The sequence below is a fragment of the Malus sylvestris genome, chromosome 17, assembly GCF_916048215.2.
Source record: "Malus sylvestris chromosome 17, drMalSylv7.2, whole genome shotgun sequence".
NCBI classification, from domain to species: Eukaryota; Viridiplantae; Streptophyta; class Magnoliopsida; order Rosales; family Rosaceae; genus Malus; species Malus sylvestris.
The window spans coordinates 25,326,952-25,346,786 of NC_062276.1; the positions used below are offsets into that span (position 1 = coordinate 25,326,952).

The 19,835-nt window shown below is 39.8% G+C and overlaps 2 protein-coding genes across 9 annotated transcripts; one reads left to right on the forward strand and one right to left on the reverse strand.

The window, feature by feature from the left end:
* Positions 1-2,494: 2,494 nt before the first annotated feature.
* LOC126611531 (DCC family protein At1g52590, chloroplastic) lies at positions 2,495-13,043 on the forward strand. 4 transcript variants are annotated; one of them, XM_050279836.1, is made up of 6 exons: positions 2,495-2,554; positions 11,208-11,478; positions 12,054-12,111; positions 12,323-12,430; positions 12,638-12,730; positions 12,843-13,043. In XM_050279836.1, exons 2-6 carry the CDS (start codon positions 11,277-11,279, stop codon positions 12,922-12,924), a joined length of 543 nt encoding a protein of 180 aa, XP_050135793.1. In that variant the 5' UTR covers positions 2,495-2,554; positions 11,208-11,276; the 3' UTR covers positions 12,925-13,043. The 4 variants fall into 4 exon arrangements, with proteins under 4 accessions (XP_050135793.1, XP_050135794.1, XP_050135790.1 ...); XM_050279833.1 differs by lacking the exons at positions 2,495-2,554; positions 11,208-11,478 and adding an exon at positions 2,599-2,825; XM_050279835.1 differs by lacking the exon at positions 2,495-2,554 and having other exon boundaries at positions 11,149-11,478.
* An 88-nt stretch (positions 13,044-13,131) lies between these two features.
* On the reverse strand, positions 13,132-15,790 carry LOC126611528 (RHOMBOID-like protein 5). 5 transcript variants are annotated; one of them, XR_007618889.1, is made up of 6 exons: positions 15,507-15,790; positions 14,740-14,903; positions 14,478-14,653; positions 14,103-14,359; positions 13,878-13,992; positions 13,132-13,305 (listed from the first exon to the last, which is right to left on the reverse strand). XR_007618889.1 is itself a non-coding variant. In XM_050279831.1 (5 exons), exons 1-5 carry the CDS (start codon positions 15,788-15,790, stop codon positions 13,935-13,937), a joined length of 939 nt encoding a protein of 312 aa, XP_050135788.1. In that variant the 3' UTR covers positions 13,520-13,934. The 5 variants fall into 5 exon arrangements, 1 of the variants encoding a protein (XP_050135788.1); XR_007618887.1 differs by having other exon boundaries at positions 13,132-13,314; XR_007618886.1 differs by having other exon boundaries at positions 13,132-13,334.
* Positions 15,791-19,835: the final 4,045 nt, after the last annotated feature.

Genomic DNA, 19,835 nt, shown 5'->3' on the forward strand with positions numbered 1-19,835 from the left:
ACCAAGCATGATCACTCCTAGCATGCGTATGGTTCCCTATCGCGGATATACCAAGCAGAACCATATGCATAGTCTAATACCGTAGGCAATGATCACCCATCGCGGACATACCAAGCATGATCACCCCTAACAGTCCCCCATCACGGATATACCAAGCAGGACTGTATCATATAGCTCTAGGTAGTGATCACCCCTAAGTATGTATAGCCATAAGGATCGTCTATCGCGGATTAACCAAGCACGATCTATAAATAATATGGTCCCCTATCGCGGATTAACCAAGCGGGACCACTAGTGACCCCCTATCGCTGATTAACCAAGCAGGGTCATGGTCTCCTACTAGCCCTCAATTTGACGAACATTTCAATACACAAGTCAAATCACATAAAATAAACAAGCATATAACAATATAATGTCATTAGTACGTAAATCGAGGTACACGTCAATCAAGGAGACATGTCATCACGATGAGCCCATCAAGCTCCATAACATCTCAACCACACTCTAAGATCAGCAGCACGCTAGAAAAACTTAAGCTAGTTGACTGAAAAGTCAATCATCGATCATGGTCGAGAGTAGGGTCCACAACCCTAGAAATCTAAACCGGAAGATCCGCCTATCAGATTCTTGATCCGTAACCTCCCAAAGTCCACATTATGTTTCTAGAACCACATACTAAAATTTCATTACGATTCGACGGTCGAATCTTCGCCAATTTCAAATTCAAGTGGCGGTCGACATTTAATTTTACAAACTTAGAAATCCAATTAGGGAAGATCCGTACGTCGGATTCCTGATCTGTAACTTTCATTGATCAAAAATATTATGTTCTATCACGCATTAAGGTTTGGTGACGATCCAACGGTCAGATAGTTGATTCATATTTTAACCAAGTAAGGTATCGTAATGAAACTAAGTCCAAACAATCAAATTACGTCATACGGATATCAATTATGAAATCAAGGCATCTATTTGAACTTAAAAGGACATCGTTGGCCCATTGGCTAGGCCGCTGCCGCACGCGCCGCCACGGGTGGCGGTCGGCCGCCCCGACTTGCCGGAAAAATTCCACTATTTTTAAAAATTACCAAAATTTACATAAATGAATATCTCAATGAGTAGAGCAAGTTTTATACCTGTGGCCAAGTCAAATTTGGCTGGGAAAAGCCCCAAATTCACTCAAACCCGCCAGAAACCCTAAGATGGGTGTTTTTCGATTTGACTTCCTCAATGTTCCAACGCCCCTACAACTGATTGGGTCTTGTTCCTAGGTTTAGGGGGAGTTGATGGTGGTGGGTGGTGAAACTCGCCGGAGTGACGAAACACCGACGAAAACCCCCAGTTTCTTCGGCGGAGTTCTACCTGAAATAGGCCTTAAAACCTTTGATTTTTGGGCATAAAAGGTAGATGGAAGGTGGTGGAAGAAGTTACAAGTGAAGGAGAGATGAAACTCACCTGAAAAAATGGTGGATTTGGCCGGTGTTCACCTGGGTCGAAACTGGGTTGGTGGTGCAAGGGTTGATGAAATGGGGGGCAATATCAGCTTCCCTCTCCTCCCTTATTGGTCCTTTTTTTTTTCTTTTCTCCCCCCAAAAATCTGATTGTTCCCCTTTAACTTAACTAATTTAACCTTTAACCCATATGTGAGAATTAATTAATTCCCACAATCTATAGTTCACAACTTCAAACACTTGTAACTATCCCGTTATAATTCGGACTCGCAAACAGTTTTCGCCTATGCGTTCGTGATCTCGAAATCTATTCAACAATATAAATTGTGACCTCAAAAGGTTCACGGATTTTAACTAATTAATTCCAAAACTTCAAACTTCGTAACTAATTTAATTAAAATCTAAATTCAAACAATTTAAAATAAATTCTCGAAAAATAATGTAAAATCTCAATAATACAAATATGTAGGTGATAACAATGAAATCTAGGAACGGGATATCACATTTCCTCCAACTTATGTCGTTGGATTTCAAACAGTAAAAAAAGTTGCAAAATGTTATGTAGCTACCAAGTGGCGCAATCTGGGGCATCCAATATAAATAATTTTGATTTTGAACGGTTAAAGATTATTCTAAAGGTAAGCAAATTCAAAAAAAAAAAAAACCCAAAAACTAAAAAAAATAAATAAGTAAAACCCAATTTTTTTTTCTATAAGTACCCAGCCATTATCTTCATTTCTTATATTTGAAATATATTATAGAAATCAGACAATCATTTTATTTTCATAAAACAAATTCATCAAAGCATAAAAAAATTAATAAAAATAAAAAATAAAATTTTGAATACTGCCTTGCCCTTTGCTTTTCACAAACGGATTGATTTCCAAAAGGACAATTACTATTTTTAAAAAAATGAGGAAAATGACGAAAGGCTCAATGGTATTTGAACTTCCACGTTGCACCTCTGAAAACTTTGCCCCTCTGAAAACTTTGCCTGCCCATATTCACAAAGAAGCCATTCTTACATCCCCAGCCCACCCCAGCCCATCCCACATCCCAGACTAGCCGAAAGGGCATCTCGTGTAATTCCCATGAACTTAAAGGTCAAGGTAATTTTAGCTTTCAGTAAATAGTCATCCGGATACGAAGGCTAAACTAACAGTTTGTCATTCATGGCGCTTCTGGTTCTGGGCGGCGGTGGGTGCGTAAGACTACGAGTAGGCCACTCGTCACGGCCGGCGCACGTTAGACCGAGCTTTGTTACCTTTGCGACAGTGTCCCCAAGGACCCCAACCAAAGGCGACAGAGTGGACTGGGTGGAAGCAACTTCAGGCTTCTTTGAAAATGACACGAGGCCCATCATGTTGTTCGACGGTAATAACGATTCATTTTAGCACTTACCCTACTCGTCATGCTACTTTGCGCTTGGTGTAGAAACAGTACTTTATGGATTTCCATGTTCACTTTGTCAGTATAAATTTCCAAGATTGTCATTCGATTCTAAAGACATATATTGAACGATACATATTCCTGTTAAAGTTGTTGGGATCCTAGCCGTTAGTAGATAAGTCTTGTTGCTAGGGTTCCTAGTTGTTAGGGTTCCTAACCACGTAGGAGTCTAATAAAGCCCTAGTCTTAAGGGACACGCTGCATGTTTGTTTTCCAAGTAGTCGTTACCACGATTGTACGTCCTGTAAAATCGTGGGCAGTTTCATTTACTTTCTGATTAGTTGTAAGGCTATTTAATGGCCGGTGTTGATGCTTTCAATTTATAAGAATGCTCCCTGGTTTTTTCATGCAAGCTTTCGAACTTGGCTTTACTGTGATTCCTTGCTAAGTTCTAGGTTCTAACATCTGGTATCAGAGCCCCACTACGGGGCCTGATCGAAAGCTTGTAACCCAGGTGTTCGAGTGAAAAGAAACAAAACATGGCGTCTGAAAACAGTTTCGTACAACCAGCCATTCCAAGGTTTGACGGACACTATGATCATTGGAGTATGCTTATGGAGAAAGTATGCTTATGGAGAACTTTCTTCGTTCCAAAGAGTACTGGAACTTGGTGGAGCTTGGGATCATTGCTGCAGCAGGAGGATCGGATTCCAGTGAAGTACAGAAGAAGATCTTAGATGAACTGAAGTTGAAGGATTTGAAGGCCAAGAACTACTTGTTCCAAGCCATAGATAGGTCAATATTGGAGACCATTCTGAAGAAGGACACCGCAAAAGACATATGGGACTCCTTGAAACAGAAGTATCAAGGAACTGCACGTGTGAAACGAGCTCAACTGCAGGCTCTTCGCAAGGAATTCGAGGTGCTACACATGAAGAATGGAGAAACAGTCAATGACTATTTCGGGAGAACACTTGCCATAGCCAACAAGATGAGAACCCACGGAGAGAAGATGGATGATGTAGTGATCATCGAGAAAATTTTGAGGTCCATGACCTCGAAATATGACTATGTCGTTTGCTCGGTTGAGGAATCAAATGACCTAGACACTATGTCTATAGATGAACTCCAGAGTAGCCTTCTGGTGCATGAACAAAGGATAAGCCGCCATGTGGAGGAAGAACAGGCGCTTCAAGTTACTCATGGAGTCCAGCAATGAGGACGTGGTCGTGGAACTTATCGTGGCAAAGGAAGAGGACGAGGAAGGCTAGGGTTCGACAAGTCAACCCTAGAGTGCTATCACTGCCATGAACTAGGGCATTTTCAGTGGGAGTGCCCTAAGAAACCTAAGGAGGAAAAGGCAAACTATGTAGAAACAAAGGAAGAAATGATGTTAATGGCACTTGTGGAATTCAAGGGGATGGAGCACACATGGTTTCTTGACTCAGGATGCAGCAATCATATGTGTGGAAGGATGGACTTGTTCAGCGAGTTTGACAGTAGCTTCAAAGAATCAGTGAAACTTGGGAATGATTCAAGCCTGACTGTGCAAGGCAAAGGAAGTGTACGAATGGAGGTAGATGGACGTATACATGTGATCACAGGTGTGTTCTATGTACCAGACTTGAAGAATAATTTACTAAGTATCGGTCAGCTGCAGGAGAAGGGGCTCACAGTCCTCATTCAACAAGGAAGGTGCAAGATCTTTCATTTTGAAAAAGGTCTAATCATGGAGACCAAGATGAGCACCAACAGAATGTTTGCAGTGGTGGCTCGAAGTCCTGAAGAGCAGAAGTGTCTCTCCTCTCAAACAACTGATCAAGCACAGCTGTGGCATCATCGCTATGGGCACCTCAGTTGGAATGGGCTCAAGGTGCTTCAGCAGAAGCAAATGGTGAAGGGACTACCTCAGTTCGCAGCATCTCAGAAGGTGTGTGAAGATTGCTTGGTAGGCAGGCAACAGCGAGATCCATTTCCCAAAGAAAGTCTGTGGAGAGCCTCTGAGGCACTTCAACTAGTGCATGCTGACATATGCGGACCAATCAATCCAACCTCAAACAGCAACAAAAGATATCTTATCACCTTCATAGATGATTTCAGCAGGAAAACATGGGTCTACTTCTTGGTAGAGAAATCAGAAGCATTTGGCATGTTCAAAGCTTACAAAGCACGGGTAGAAAAAGAAACTGGGGCATTCATCAGAAGTTTGAGGACAGACCGAGGAGGCGAGTTCACCTCGCATGAGTTTGCAAGCTTCTGTCGTGAGAATGGGATACATAGGCAGTTAACTACGGCCTACACCCCTCAACAGAACGGAGTGGCGGAAAGAAAGAATCGCACCGTTATGAACATGGTGCGGAGCATGTTATCTGCAAAACAAATTCCAAAACCTTCTAGCCTGAAGCAACAAATTGGGCTGTACATGTGTTAAATCGATGCCCTACCCTTGCCGTGAAGAACAAGACACCTGAGGAAGCATGGAATGGATGCAAACCTTATGTGGATCACTTCAGAATTTTTGGGTGCATTGCTCATGCTCATGTACCTGATCACAAGAGGGTGATGCTCGATGCCAAGAGCTGTAAATGCATTTTGCTTGGGGTAAGTGAGGAATCTAAGGCTTATCGACTGTATGAACCTGTTTCTCAAAAAATTGTTATAAGCCGAGATGTGGTGTTTGAAGAGGATCAGCAATGGAGTTGGGGTGATAGCTACAAGGACGTGATAGTGGCATACCTAGAGTGGAATGCTGATGAGGAAATTAGCAGCCCACGAGTGACGAGTGATCCAGGGTTTGAAAGCAATGACGTTGGAGACGAACCAGAACCTGAGTCTGAGTACGAGGGCACGATGGTTGAAGAAGGGAGTCAAAGTCACGAAACCTCACCTCATGAGGGACGAACTCGAAAACCACCAATATGGATGAGGGATTATGAGACAGGTCAAGGATTATCTGATGAAGAGATTTGACGGAATGGCTCATTTGGCCTTATTCATTGATCGAGATCCCACAACCTACGAAGATGCGGTGAAGTCAGAAAAATGGCGACATGCTATGGATCAGGAGATACAATCCATTGAGAAGAACGATACATGGGAACTGGTAAAGTTGCCACCAGGAGGAAAAACTATTGGGGTGAAGTGGGTGTTTAAGACAAAGCTCAAGGAGAATGGAGAAGTGGATAAGTACAAGGCTCGATTGGTTGCTAAGGGTTACTGTCAACAATATGGGATTGATTACGCAGAGGTGTTCGCACTAGTGGCCCGCTTAGACACCATTCAAGTGGTAATCTCTCTTGCTGCACAAAAGAACTTGGGGATCTATCAACTCGATGTTAAGTCCGCATTTCTGCATGGGGAGATAGAAGAAGTGTTCGTCGATCAGCCACCTGGATATGAGCAGAAGGGGCAGGAATCAAAGGTGTACCGACTCAAAAAGGCGTTGTATGGACTTAAGCAGGCCCCTCGAGCCTGGTATAGTCGCATAGAGTCATATTTCATCGAAGAAGGCTTCAACAAATGCCCTCACGAGTATACCTTATTCATCAAGACAGCATGCGGAGGTAAGATCTTGATAGCATGCCTTTATGTTGATGATCTTATTTTCACTGGTAATGATGAAACAATGTTTGAGAAATTTAAGAAGTTTATGACTGCTGAGTTTGACATGATTGATCTCAGAAAAATGAGATACTTCCTTGGTATCGAAGTTATACAAAGATCTGATGGAATTTTTATTGGACAAAGGAAGTATGCTTAAGAGGTCCTGGAGAAATTTAACATGGAACAGTGTAACCCAGTACAGAATCCAGTGGTGCCTTGTTTAAAACTCACAAGAAATGAAGGAGTAGAGGTTGACAGCACTGTCTATAGACAGATGGTGGGAAGTCTCATGTATCTAACAGCTACGAGACCTGATTTAATGTTTGTTGTGAGCTTGATCATCCGATACATGGAGCGTCCAACTGAGGAACACTTACAGGTAGCAAAAAAGGTTCTTAGATACGTTAAAGGGACGGTTGACCTGGGGATATTCTACAAGAAAGGAGGAACTGAGGAACTCACTGGATACACTGATAGCGACTACGCAGGTGATCAAGATGACATGAAGAGCACCTCAGGTTATGTGTTTATGATGAGTTCGGGAGCTGTCTCTTGGTCTTCAAAGAAACAGCCAGTTGTTACTCTATCCACTACTGAGGCAGAGTTCATAGCTGCAGCATCGAGTGCATGCCAAGTTGTTTGGTTAAGAAGAATCATGGAGAGTCTTAATCAGGAGCAATATGGTCCAACCTTAGTGTATTGTGATAATGTTTCGGCTATCAAACTGTCAAAGAATCCTGTGCTGCACGGTCGAAGCAAGCATATTGACATAAGGTTTCATTTCCTTCGTGACCTGGTCAAGGATGGAGTGTTAGAGCTGGCGCAGTGTTCATCACAAGAACAAGTTGCAGATGTGTTAACTAAACCTCTGAAGGTTGACACTTTTTTGAAAATGCGAGAACTGATGGGTGTCTGCAAGTTTCCAGGGATAAACTGAACATCTGTAGTGTTCAGTTTAAGGGAGGATGTTAAAGTTGTTGGGATCCTAGCTGTTAGCAGATAAGTCTTGTTGCTAGGGTTCCTAGTTGTTAGGGTTTCTAACCACGTAGGAGTCTAATAAAGCCCTAGTCTTAAGGGACACGCTGCATGTTTGTTTTCCAAGTAGTCGTTACCACAATTGTAGGTCTTGTAAAATCGTGGGCAGTTTCATTTACTTTCTGATCAGTTGTAAGGCTATTTAATGGCCGGTGTTGATGCTTTCAATTTATAAGAATGCTCCCTGGTTTTTTCATGCAAGCTTTCGAACTTGGCTTTACTGTGATTCCTTGCTAAGTTCTAGGTTCTAACAATTCCAAGATTGTTGTTGGACAATCAAGCAAATCAAGATTATCATTTGTCAAGATTGTTTTTAGAAAGTAATTTCTCTGATCAAACAAATCAAGCAAAGTGAACATGGTATATGAATTTCCAAGATTGTCAGTATGAAACAATACATTAATGCTTGATTTGGTATGGTGTTTTCTTCACAATTTAAATGTAAGAAGCTTTTAATTTTTCTGGATTCAATTTTAAATAAGATTCTGTTATGGTTTGTTAATCAACCATTGAATTGGTTTTGGAGTTTTCGTTTGATTAGAGAGATAGTGTGTTTTTTTTTTGTGAAAGTTTTAATCGGTGAGATTTTTAGTTAGGCTATGTTGTGGGTTTTGGCAAATTTCTAGCGTGTTTATGCATGTGGTTTTGATTATAGACTTGGAAGAAAATGGGATTGAGGGTGAGGGAAAAACGGCGGAGAAAGCATGGAAAAGAGATTTGGGATTAGGGATAGGGAAACAGAGGAAAAGAATATGATAGAGGAATGGGTTCAGTTCATTTTCACTATTTTTTTAACTGATTTGGGATTTTGTTTGGGTTTGAGGCCATCATTGGCGTTAAGGCGTTTATTGTCGCACCGTGTGTGTTTTTTGCTAACTTTTATTGGTAATTTTTATGTTCTTGCGATTTTGTGTGGTAGGGTTTCTAAATTTTATCCTTGATCATTTGGTTTTCTTAATTTATGATTTTACTGGTTTTCATGTATTTATTGTGCAATCTCTTCTTTATTTTCTCTGCAGCACAATGCATTTATGAAATTTCTCATTTTGATGAGTGGGATCGCCAGTTTCCTCCACCTTTTATGTTGCTCACCGCTTCACTGCAAATAAGATTAAACCAGATCCCTTCCAAGTTTCAGCCACCGCTACCACCAGGACCTCAGCTATCTTTCCATTGTTCCTCAAAACTTTCATATTGGTACATAAGCTCAACTCTGATTCTATTTCAAACCCAAAGATTGATTATGTTTACTCTTTTTTCTCTGTTATTTAGTAAACTTTCCCAACCGTCACAAAATGATTTATAGGATTAGGAATTGATAGAACAGTAGTTGTTAAACATTGTGGCATTTGAAAGTCCTTCTGTGATTAAGATGTGTATTTTTTTTAATTACAATTTAGGTGTGGAAAATTTAAATTTAATTTGTGCATGTTTCGTTTTTGTTCTACCCAGCTAACAATCTGTTGCTTGGAGTTCATCCTTTTGATTGTACACTAGCTCTTGATGTCAGCTTAATTGAATGTAAATGAAATCCAAACTCTTATCTTATCATCTCACCTATCTCTTGGTTATTTGAATTCTCTAGAGATGCCTGTTTTGATTTGTGATTTTGTTGGATTTAGTCTGGTGAAATGTGTTTATCTGCATTGGTTCATTTTAGGGTGTGACTCTGTTCACGTCTGGGGTTGATGAAATTGTTTAGTTTGATGCTTTTTCTTTGTTTGTATTAATTGAGTTTACAATGTATTTTAAAGCCTGAATTATAGATTTGTTTTCCGTATTGAATGTCAAATTATCAGTGTATAGATACAAAAAATAATTTAGTGTATGTATTTTTATGTGTGTTGTCATGTTGTCGAGAAACGAGTTTTTACAGGTTTGAACCCCTCAACTTCCTTTTGTTTCTTCTGTAACTTATGGAAACAGGCATCCTGCATCTTTTTTGTTGAACATTAATGCTTGAAAGATTAGCTGTTGAAACAAGAACAACACACTTTTTTTGCTTTTTTGTTTAGCTGTTAAAACACGTGCCTGGCCTGTAGGACATATATTTTGCCGTCTTAACTTGAAGGGCAATATAAGTGTTAAATGCATGTTACTTCTGTTTCTCAAGGAAACAGAACATTTTTTTGCAACTATACCTTTTGTAATCAGCTCGGTTGAATATATCTAAAAGTCGAACGGCTTATCTTACCGACACCTTTTACTCATCTATCCCGTTTGTTCGTTCTTGATTATGTTGAATTTTTTTTTTTTAGGTTAAATGTCTTAATTCATCTGGTTAAGGGTGGTGCATTCAAGTCCCGCAGCAACGCGCGGACATCTTTGCTAGTATTTTTCTATAGACACCCAACCATCTTCTTCACTAACATATCAAAAATCTAACGTGTTCGCTAGTTATTAAATAACTTAATTATGCTTTAAAATTAAAAAAAAAAATACATTTGTAAGTATGAATCGTCCTTGTCCTTACTTTTAGCTCAACGGGTGGACTTACACAAAGGTAATCACTTTTCAAAAGGCAATTTACATGCCCTTACCCTTGCTTTGCCCTTGCCCTCTTAAGAGCAAGTCCACCGATTGCCCAAGTGACAAGGCAATTGGGTTGAATTGTCTTTGGCTACAAAAAGGTGGTCCACTGGTGTAAAAAAATGGAGGGCAATTGGACCAAGGGCTTGTGCTCTTTCAACTATAGGAGACTATAGAATGGGGCCCACCCACGTGCACAGCCCAGAGTCAAATGACTCATTTTTCCTCCAACTTGTGCCGTTAGATTTCCAATAGTAAAAAAAGTTGCAAAACTTTATGCAGCTACCAAGTGGCGCAATCTGGGGCATCCAATATAAATAATTTTGATTTTGAACGGTTAAAGATTATTCTAAAGGTAAGCAAATTCAAAAAATAAACCCAAAAACTAAAAAAAAAAAATACCCAAATTTTTTTTTTCTATAAGTACCCAACCATTATCTTCATTTCTTGCATTTGAAATGTATTATAGAAATTAGACAATCATTTTATTTTCAATGGTGGGTTAGAAGCCAAATTACCCCCCAAAATTTCCCCCCAAACCCACTCCAACCCAAGGGGAAAATTTGGGCTAAATGCTAAATGCTAAACCAAGGCCAGATTCCCCCCGAAATTTACCCTAGAAATTGGAATTTAAATTTTTCGATATTTATCGGAATTTAAATTTTTTTTAGATTAAAATGTTCATAAAATTAATTTACGATATTCTTCATATTTATTTTTATTTTTTTAAATTAATTTAACAAAAAAATAACCTAAGTTCATTATTTAATAATCTCAGGCTAAAATTTTAGGCTAGAATGGTTGAAATAGAAAAACTATTTCTGGGTTAAAAGTTAAATTTTTTGGGCTAAAATATTTGGTTTTTAGCTCTCATAAAACAAATTCATCAAAGCATAAAAAAAATAATAAATAATAAAAAATAAAATTTTGAATACTGCCTTGCCCTTTTTGCTTTTCACAAACGGATTGATTTCCAAAAGGACAATTACTATTTAAAAAAAATGAGGAAAATGACGAAAGGCTCAATGGTATTTGAACTTCCACGTTGCACCTGACATGCGAAGCCACGTAAACTTTGCCCCTCTGAAAACTTTGCCTGCCCATATTCACAAAGAAGCCATTCTCACATCCCCACCCCACCCCACCCCACATCCCAGACAAGCCGAAAGGGCATCTCGTGTAATTCCCATGAACTTAAAGGTCAAGGTAATTTTAGCTTTCACTAAATAGTCACCCGGATACGAAGGCAAAACTAACAGTTTGTCATTCATGGCGCTTCTGGTTCCGGGCGGCGGTGGGTGCGTAAGACTACGAGTAGGCCACTCGTCGCGGCCGGCGCACGTTAGACCGAGCTTTGTTACCTTTGCGACAGTGTCTCCAAGGACCCCAAGCAAAGGCGACAGAGTGGACTGGGTGGAAGCAACTTCAGGCTTCTTTGAAAATGACACGAGGCCCATCATGTTGTTCGACGGTAATAACGATTCATTTTAGCACTTACCCTACTCGTCATGCTACTTTGCGCTTGGTGTAGAAACAGTACTTTATGGCTTGTGTATTTGTTTAAGAATCCATCTTGTTTGTGTTGTGCAATATGGGATTATCTAATTGAGACTGGCTTTCTAGGTTACATATTTGATATGTAATAGGTCAACTTTTTTCTTTTCTTGATAAAGAGTTATTGTAAGCCATTCTAATTCGCGGGGAGCGGAATTCAAACTTGGTTGCAACAGAGTGGGGACACTACGCAGACTAACTGGTCTAACCTACGTCACGTCTGTATAATAAGTCATGTTTAGAATAAGTTGCAAAGGAAAATACAAATATACTTTTGTCCATCTTGTAGTTTTACTCCATGGAAGATAGTGAATGAGGCTAGAACATCATAATATGTTACGTATTTCTGTAATTCTTAATATGGTTATGTTTTAAACTACTATGTTTTAGAGTTTAGTTGGATTCGTTGGTGCAGAACGTGAGCACAATGCAAATTCTGCAATTGTGTTACAGATACAATGAAAACTCATGATCGTCGATTTTTTTTTACAGGTGTTTGTAACTTGTGTAATGGAGGTGTAAAGTTCGTGCGGGATAATGATCGAAATAGGTTCGATTCTCCTCTTCCTTTGATTGTTTGTAGACTCTATTATGATCATCGTTAAGGCAACAAGATTATATTTAGTAGGGAAAACAATGATCTCTTTTCTTCATATATATAATCCTTAAGTTTGATGAGTGCAAATTATTTGGTATCTTATGAGCTTTATCTTCAATCTTCTACCTCAACGTGTTGCTATTGTTTAATCCACTTCTGACAGGAGCATAAGGTTTGAAGCTCTCCAGAGTGAAGCAGGGAAGAAACTGCTCAGAAGGTCTGGAAGAGCTCCTGATGATATTTCAAGTGTTGTTCTTGTTGAAAAGGATAGGTATATACAATGACCTCATTGCTAATCTGGAGCAGTTTTTAACAATTATCAAGGTTTTGATGAATGATAACATTTTTCTCGTTTACATGAACTATTCTCATATTAATGACGTTCTCGTTAGTGTTACGGTCTCTCAGTTTGACGATACTAACCACTAATTTATACGAGTAACATTGGCAACTGACATGGTGAATTTGAGAATTTCAGATCATTTATCAAGTCAGAAGCTGTTGTGAAGATAATGGAATATATAGACTTGCCCTTCCCCCAGCTAGCGTTTTTCACACAGTTTATACCTCTGTAAGTCATCCCCTCTTTGTTCTTTATAATTTTTTCAAACTGATGGACGATGCCATGGTAATACACTATTTCCATAATTGATAATTTTTTATCTTCTTCCGGATGAATGCAGTTTTGTAAGGGATTTTCTATACGACAATGTAGCAAACAACCGTTACACAATCTTTGGTCGCTCAGACACGTGTGAGATATAGGCATTTGAATACTTAAGTTTCCTACTGAAGGTATGTATATTGTAAAGTACGGATATGATGAATTTTGATTTTGTAATGTAAGTTTGACTTCCATTTTAATAGAATGAAAATTTATCTAATTTGTTTTAAAAGTTTCTTACTATATAGCTTCATATTAACACGACGTCTAGAAGTACAGTTTGCATGTGAATTGGAGGCTAAGCTGCCTTCCTTCAACATTCCTTGGGTTGATTAATCAAAATGCAGAAAAATTCTGAAACAGAAATTACAGAACTCATCTACATTGCTACCTCGATTAAAATATAACATAGCATTGCCTTCATCTCCATCTCCTTATCCTAGAAGACTCCCTGCTGTCCTTGCTTATATTCCGTTCCTCTCCTGTATGTGCTAAAATCACTTTGTTAATCCTGTTTTTGAGGTCAAGTGCACTACCATGAACACCCGCAAGTGTGTTTTGAGTATATGATCATATATGTTTGTGGGGATACCATATAGGTATTAAGTCATTCTGACAGCCCTGTGTTACCATCTTGAAATTTAGCTTAAAACTCACTATGCTCATTCACCGACAAAAACAATTTCAAGCAAAGACTTACTTACAAAAGTGTCATAATTTGTTATTGATAAGAAAGTATGTATGTGTGTGTGTGTGTATATATATATATTTGTAATGTTTGAGCCTTATGAACTTATAAAGCGATTATTTAGCGTTTTTGTTATAACATGTCAAACCATGTTCGAAATGTAGTAGCTTCTAGTCTGGCTTGTGAGTTCATTTCGTACATATACATACATACATTTACATCTGAACATTCACAAATATACATCCGAATGTCAGCAAGTTAATTAGATGCACTTTAGATATGCATGTCTCTCTTTTTTCTGATATACGGAAGTATAGTTTATGGTGTGCCTTGTTTTTCCGTCGTGTAGAGGAGGTGGTGTTATACCTGCAATTCTTGAGTAGGCAGTTGAGCTCTCTAGATTATTCGTTTGATTTCTAGAACTTAAGGTAGATTTTTCAGTGCCGGAGGACCGTATAGCTTACCAAAGCCATATGTGTATCTGCAATGGATGAGAAAGGTGAAATGTTAATCAGGGACTGGAGGTTGCTTGATTTTGATTTGTATTTAGTAGTAAATTTCTGAAAGGAAAGAATCAAATTACTAACTTACCCAAGAACTAAGAAAACAAAAGCAGTGATCCCTAGCACATACTGATAGAACTTGTGCCTAGATTTACGTCTTCCTTCGTAGGTTGATGGAAGGTGCCTGCTGCTTATATAACCATACTGTGGACGAACTAGAATAACAAAGCCAAGGAAAAATCCTGCAAGGAATCCTCCTATATGAGCTGAACTGTCCACTTTAGGTATAAACCCAACAGCCATATTCACGGCAATGACAACCATGAGTATCAGGAGCGCTGTGCACTGAATAGCAAAGTTAGATCTTAGACGTATCCCTCATCGATTTGAGCCGCAGCATTAAAAGCTGTTGTATTTTAGATGCCGGCATAGCTGGGTTTCTTTAAAAGAAAAGAAAGGTTACCTTATTCACGTAGATTGTCCAGTTTATTAGAAGCTCGGAAAGCATGGCTCCCAGCAATCCAAAAAGTGCTCCAGATGCACCAACTGAGATAGTTGGGCTTGCGGTTCTCATGCGATGTAGAGTCGATCCTAAACTTCCTCCTATTCCAGCAAGCAGATACAGGAACCCTATTCTGACTGCCAAATCAAAACAGTTAAGAATGGTTAGCATGCATTAATCATGTAAAAACCGAGTTGACATCTCCTGAATCTTAAGTTCTTACTAAAACCGAATTCCTGCTCAAGCCTGATTCCTATGAATAGAAGGCTCAGCATATTGAAGAGCAAGTGAACGACTCCAGCATGAAGCCACATGCAAGAGAAGAGGCGCCATCCTTCGCCCCCTTCCACCACTAATTGCAGTTCAAGGGCTCCTAGTTTCTTTAGACTGCAAACATTAGCAATTAGATTAGGTTTTAACATGACCGTTCAAGAAGTTATAGCTTAACGTATGCCTAGTTCAGTTAAGAATGATTTCCAAGTTGGCACAGCAATCGGACACATTTCCTTGTTTGACTTTGGGGTCCGAAAGACACTGCCTCCTGCATTTTGGGGTAGCATAGATTCATAGGAAGGGACATTGTTGCATTTTGGGGTAGCGTAGATTCATAGGAAGGGACATTGTTGCTAAGACCTAGAGGACGGGAGAATGCGACTACCCTGGAATCTTATGTTGGCTATGGCGCTCGATAGATTAGGGTACTTCAGCAAGACATAAGAATCCGAATATCAATTGGTGCTTAAGCAAGAGGTAAGAGCAAGTATATGCTATGCAGAACAAAACATAGTATTGAAGGTATCTTCTTTGTTCAAATTAATCATGTTTTAGTCTTAATCGAATTCTGTAATTAGTTCTTGTTTCTGTAATCCAAAACTATCTCAATTGCAGAAGATTAGACGTAGGAGTTGAATTAGTTTTATGCAAGAAAACAAATAAAAAATAAGAGACAAAAAGTAGAAATCATTGGGAGAGGTAGGAGGAGATTCTTACGTAAGTGCGGCAGGACCAAGGAGAGGGTTTTCTCTGAAGGGTTGGAAAGAGAACCTCTTAAAGAAAGGAAAAAGACACTTTTCCCCTGTAGTTGGACAGTCATTGACGTACATCGTGTACACGAACATGGCAACATTGACGACAAACACGATTGGCATGAGCCACGGCACCCATGGCTTAGGAGGAGGGGGGCACAAATGGGGCGGGGGCATGGAATGCCGAGACTTTTGTCTCTTTTCGCGCCCCTTCTCCATGTCTTCGGAGGATGGCGGTCTCTCCCCCATTTTTTCCGGCCACGGGGGGTGGTAGAGGAAGAGGAAGAGGAAGAGGTAGAGGCGCACACTGCACCGGCGCTTTTGGCAGATGCTAATGTGCACCACCAAGTTACAGGGAGGACTAAAATGAGAGAAATATTGGCACTGGGTGGCAAGGAACGAGTTTGGCTAGGTTGGTAGTTAAGTTTGGTACTCTCCTTGATTATAGATATCTGGAAATTACTTTATGGCCCTTCTATGTTATGACCTCTATTCTTTAACAAAAAAACAAACAGACAGAAAAATAAAAATTCATTTTTTGCCAAAAATAAATAAGATTGGTACTGAATAAAAGGTTCAACTTAATAACCAATTCAATGTTGAAAGTTGCTTTAGTTTAGTTTGCTAATTAAGAAAATAAACATAGTTCGAGTTGGAATTAGGACATATTAGTAACGATCAAGACACGTAGGGATATAATTAGGCAATAACATTAGGGGCTATGAGTACTTTGGGGGCTCAACAGAAATAAGTTATCCCATTGCAGATTCCCTTGTTACATTTAGAAACTGTGGTAGAAACACCAGCCTGTAGTAGTTTTGTATTTGTTACAGGACTCAGCTAATCAGCCATTGCTTCTACACAGTGTTTAAAATATCGGTATTAGTGGAAATGTTGAACGCAAATTTGTGGAAATATTGATGCATAATCGAATATCAATATCGATATTGGTTGCTTTTAATTGAAATGATGAAAAATTAAAATGAAACTTTAGCTACTGTCAAACATTGGTTTTGACGAAATATACGAGTTTCTTCGATATTTAACATATATGTAAGAAATATCGACGATATATGTCGATTTAGCCTAAACTTAAAAGAGTTTCTCCGATATGAGGTGAAGTTTAGGCTTCACCTCCATTTCCATATCTTTCTCTATTTTTTTCGAATCCTTATGAAAATGAATCTAGAACGAAATCGCGCTAAAACTAGGGCTTCACCCGTAAGTGGCGTGCTGTGTGGCCCGAGCATAGTGATAAGTGAGCAAGGGTCGCTGTATCTCCATCGACACCCGGATGCAGTGTTAAATGAGCAAGGGGGCTATAGAAACTTCTTTTCGAACGACTCCACTCAAAGTTGTTTGGGAGCATATGCTCCTATCAACTTTACACAGGACACACAAAAGAAGTACTTTGATCTTATTGGACGGGGGATGGTGAAGAAGCTAGGACAGAAGGGTAGAGTTCAAGAGAGTAGAATGCGTTTAGGAATGTGGAATATAGGAACCTTAACGGGGAAAATCTATGGAAGTAGTGAAAGTTATGGTGAGGAGAAGGATAAATATTATGTGCCTACAAGAAACTAAGTGGGTTGGTCTTAAGGCAAAGGATCTAGAAAACTCAGGGTTTAAACTTTGGTATTCGGGCACAAATAGAACGAGAAACTGTGTTGGCATCATCGTGGACAAGACCTTGACACAAGATGTTGTAGATGTCAAGAGGGTAGGAGATAGAATCATGGCAATCAAGATTGTAATAGGACAAGAACTCATCAATGTGATTAGTGCGTACGCACCTCAAGTAAGGTTGGATACGAGTTCGAAGGAGAAATTTTGGGAAGACCTTGGAGACTTGGTGCAAGGAATTGCCCAAACGGAGAAGTTATTTATATGAGGAGATTTAAATGGACACGTGGGCAGGGAGACAGGCAACTATGGAGGTTTTCATGGTGGCCATGGTTTTGGGGAGAGAAACGAGGATGGGGAAGCTATCTTGGATTTTGCAATGGCATATGATCTACAAGTAAGCTTCAAGTGAAATTGATACATTACCTTGTGCATCTCCACCAGTTAAAGATACCACCCCTGGATGGAGGAAGAGTACTTCCAGAGAAGATGCCACATCTACCTATGAGACAGATAAGGCAAGTCAAGACGACACCACACTCCGATACTTAGAAGTTTCGTGATTACGAGATCATTCTCCCACAATATTTCCTAATGTCATTTGTACTAAATCATTCACTTGTACTCACTAAATGAGAGCTTGAACCTATGTACTTGTGTAAACCCTTCACAATTAATGAGAACTCTTCTATTCCGTGGACGTAGCCAATCTGGGTGAACCACGTACATCTTGTGTTTGCTTTCCTATCTCTATCCATTTATATACTTATCCACACTAATGACCGGAGCAATCTAGCGAAGATCACAAAAAGCGATCGTTTTCGCTACCTAGGATCTATCTTGCAAGAGAACGGAGAATTAGATGGAGATCTCAACCATAGAATACGAGCTGGATGGAAAGAGTGCATCCGGCGTGTTGTGTGACCGTCGTAGGCCACTGAAGCTCAAGGGAAAATTTTATAGGACGGCAATAAGGCTAGCGATGTTGTATGGCACAGAATGTTGGGTGGTGAAGCATCAACACGTACACAAAATGGGTGTAGCGGAGATGAGGATGCTTCGTGGGATGTGTGGGCACACGAGAAAGGATAAGATTGGGAATGAGGATATCCGAGGTAAAGTAGGAGTAGCCGAAATTGTAGGAAATATGAGAGAAAATCGGCTCCGGTGATTTTGAACATGTGCAAAGAAGGCCGACTGACGCTCCGGTTCGAAGATGTGACTACGGGACAGAGGTTCAGGGCCGAAGGGGTAGAGGAAGACCTAGGACAACTTTGGAAGAGAGTCTAAGAAAAGACTTAGAGTACTTGGATCTAACGGAGGACATGACACAAAACCGAGCGCAATGGCGTTCTAGGATTCATATAGCCGACCCCACTTAGTGGGAAAAGGCTTTGTTGTTGTTGTTGTTGTATATGATCTCTTCTTAGCCAACACCTTCTTTAAGAAGAGAGAAGAACATGTGATCACCTACAAGAGTGGGTCGTCAAAAACACAAATAGATTTTCTTCTAATGAGGAAAGGGGATCGTATAACTTGTAAGGATTGCAAAGTTATACATGGAGAGAGCTTGGCTAATCAACATCGCTTGTTGGTGATTGATGTACATATCAAAAGAGTGAGAAAAAAGAACAAGACTTGGAAGTGCCCAAGGACTAGATGGTGGAATCTAAAAGGAGAAAAACAAGTCATTTTCAAAGAGAAAGTAATCACCTAGTGTGGGTGGGATAGAGAGGGGGAAGTTAGCCAAATGTGGGATTCCATGGCTAGTTGTATTCGAAAAGTAGCAAAAGAGGTATTAGAAGAGTCCAAGGGCTCTACTCCACACCAAAAGGAATCTTGGTGGTGGAATGAGGAGGTACAAACAAAGGTGAAGGCTAAGAAAGAATGTTGTAAAGCCTTATACAAGGACATGACCGATGAAAATGGTGAAAGGTATAGAAGAGCGAAGCAAGAGGCGAAGAAAGCTATGAGATAAGCTAAGTTAGCGGCTTATGACGACATGTATAAGTGACTAGATACCAAAGAAGGAGAGTTGGATATCTATAAACTAGCTAGAGCAAGGGAAAAGAAGAGAAGTGACCTAAACCAAGTGAGGTGCATCAAGGATGAGGATGGAAAGGTTCTTGCTACAGAGAATACAGTCAAAGACAGATGGAGAGGTTATTTTCATAATCTTTTCAATGAAGGACATGAAAGGAGTACTTCTTTAGGAGAGTTGAGTAACTCAGAAGAGTAGAAACTACTCATTTTATCGTCAAATCAGGAAGGAAGAAGTGACTGTAGCTTTGAAGAAGATCAAGCATAGAAAAGCAATAGGCCCAGACGATATACCGATCGAAATGTGGAAAATCTTGGGAGAGACAGGTATAGCATGGCTCACTGACCTTTTCAATAGGATTTTGAAAACAAAGAAGATGCCAAATGAGTGGCAAAAGAGGACTTTGGTGCCTATCTACAAGAATAAGGGCGACGTACAAAATTGCATGAACTATAGGGGTATTAAGCTAATGAGTCATACAATGAAGCTCTGGGAGAGAGTCATTGAGCATAGATTGAGGCAAGAGACACGGGTTTCGGACAACCAATTCGGGTTCATGCCAGGGCGTTCAACCATGGAGGCAATATATCTCTTACGAAGATTGATGGAAAGATATAAAGATGGGAAAAA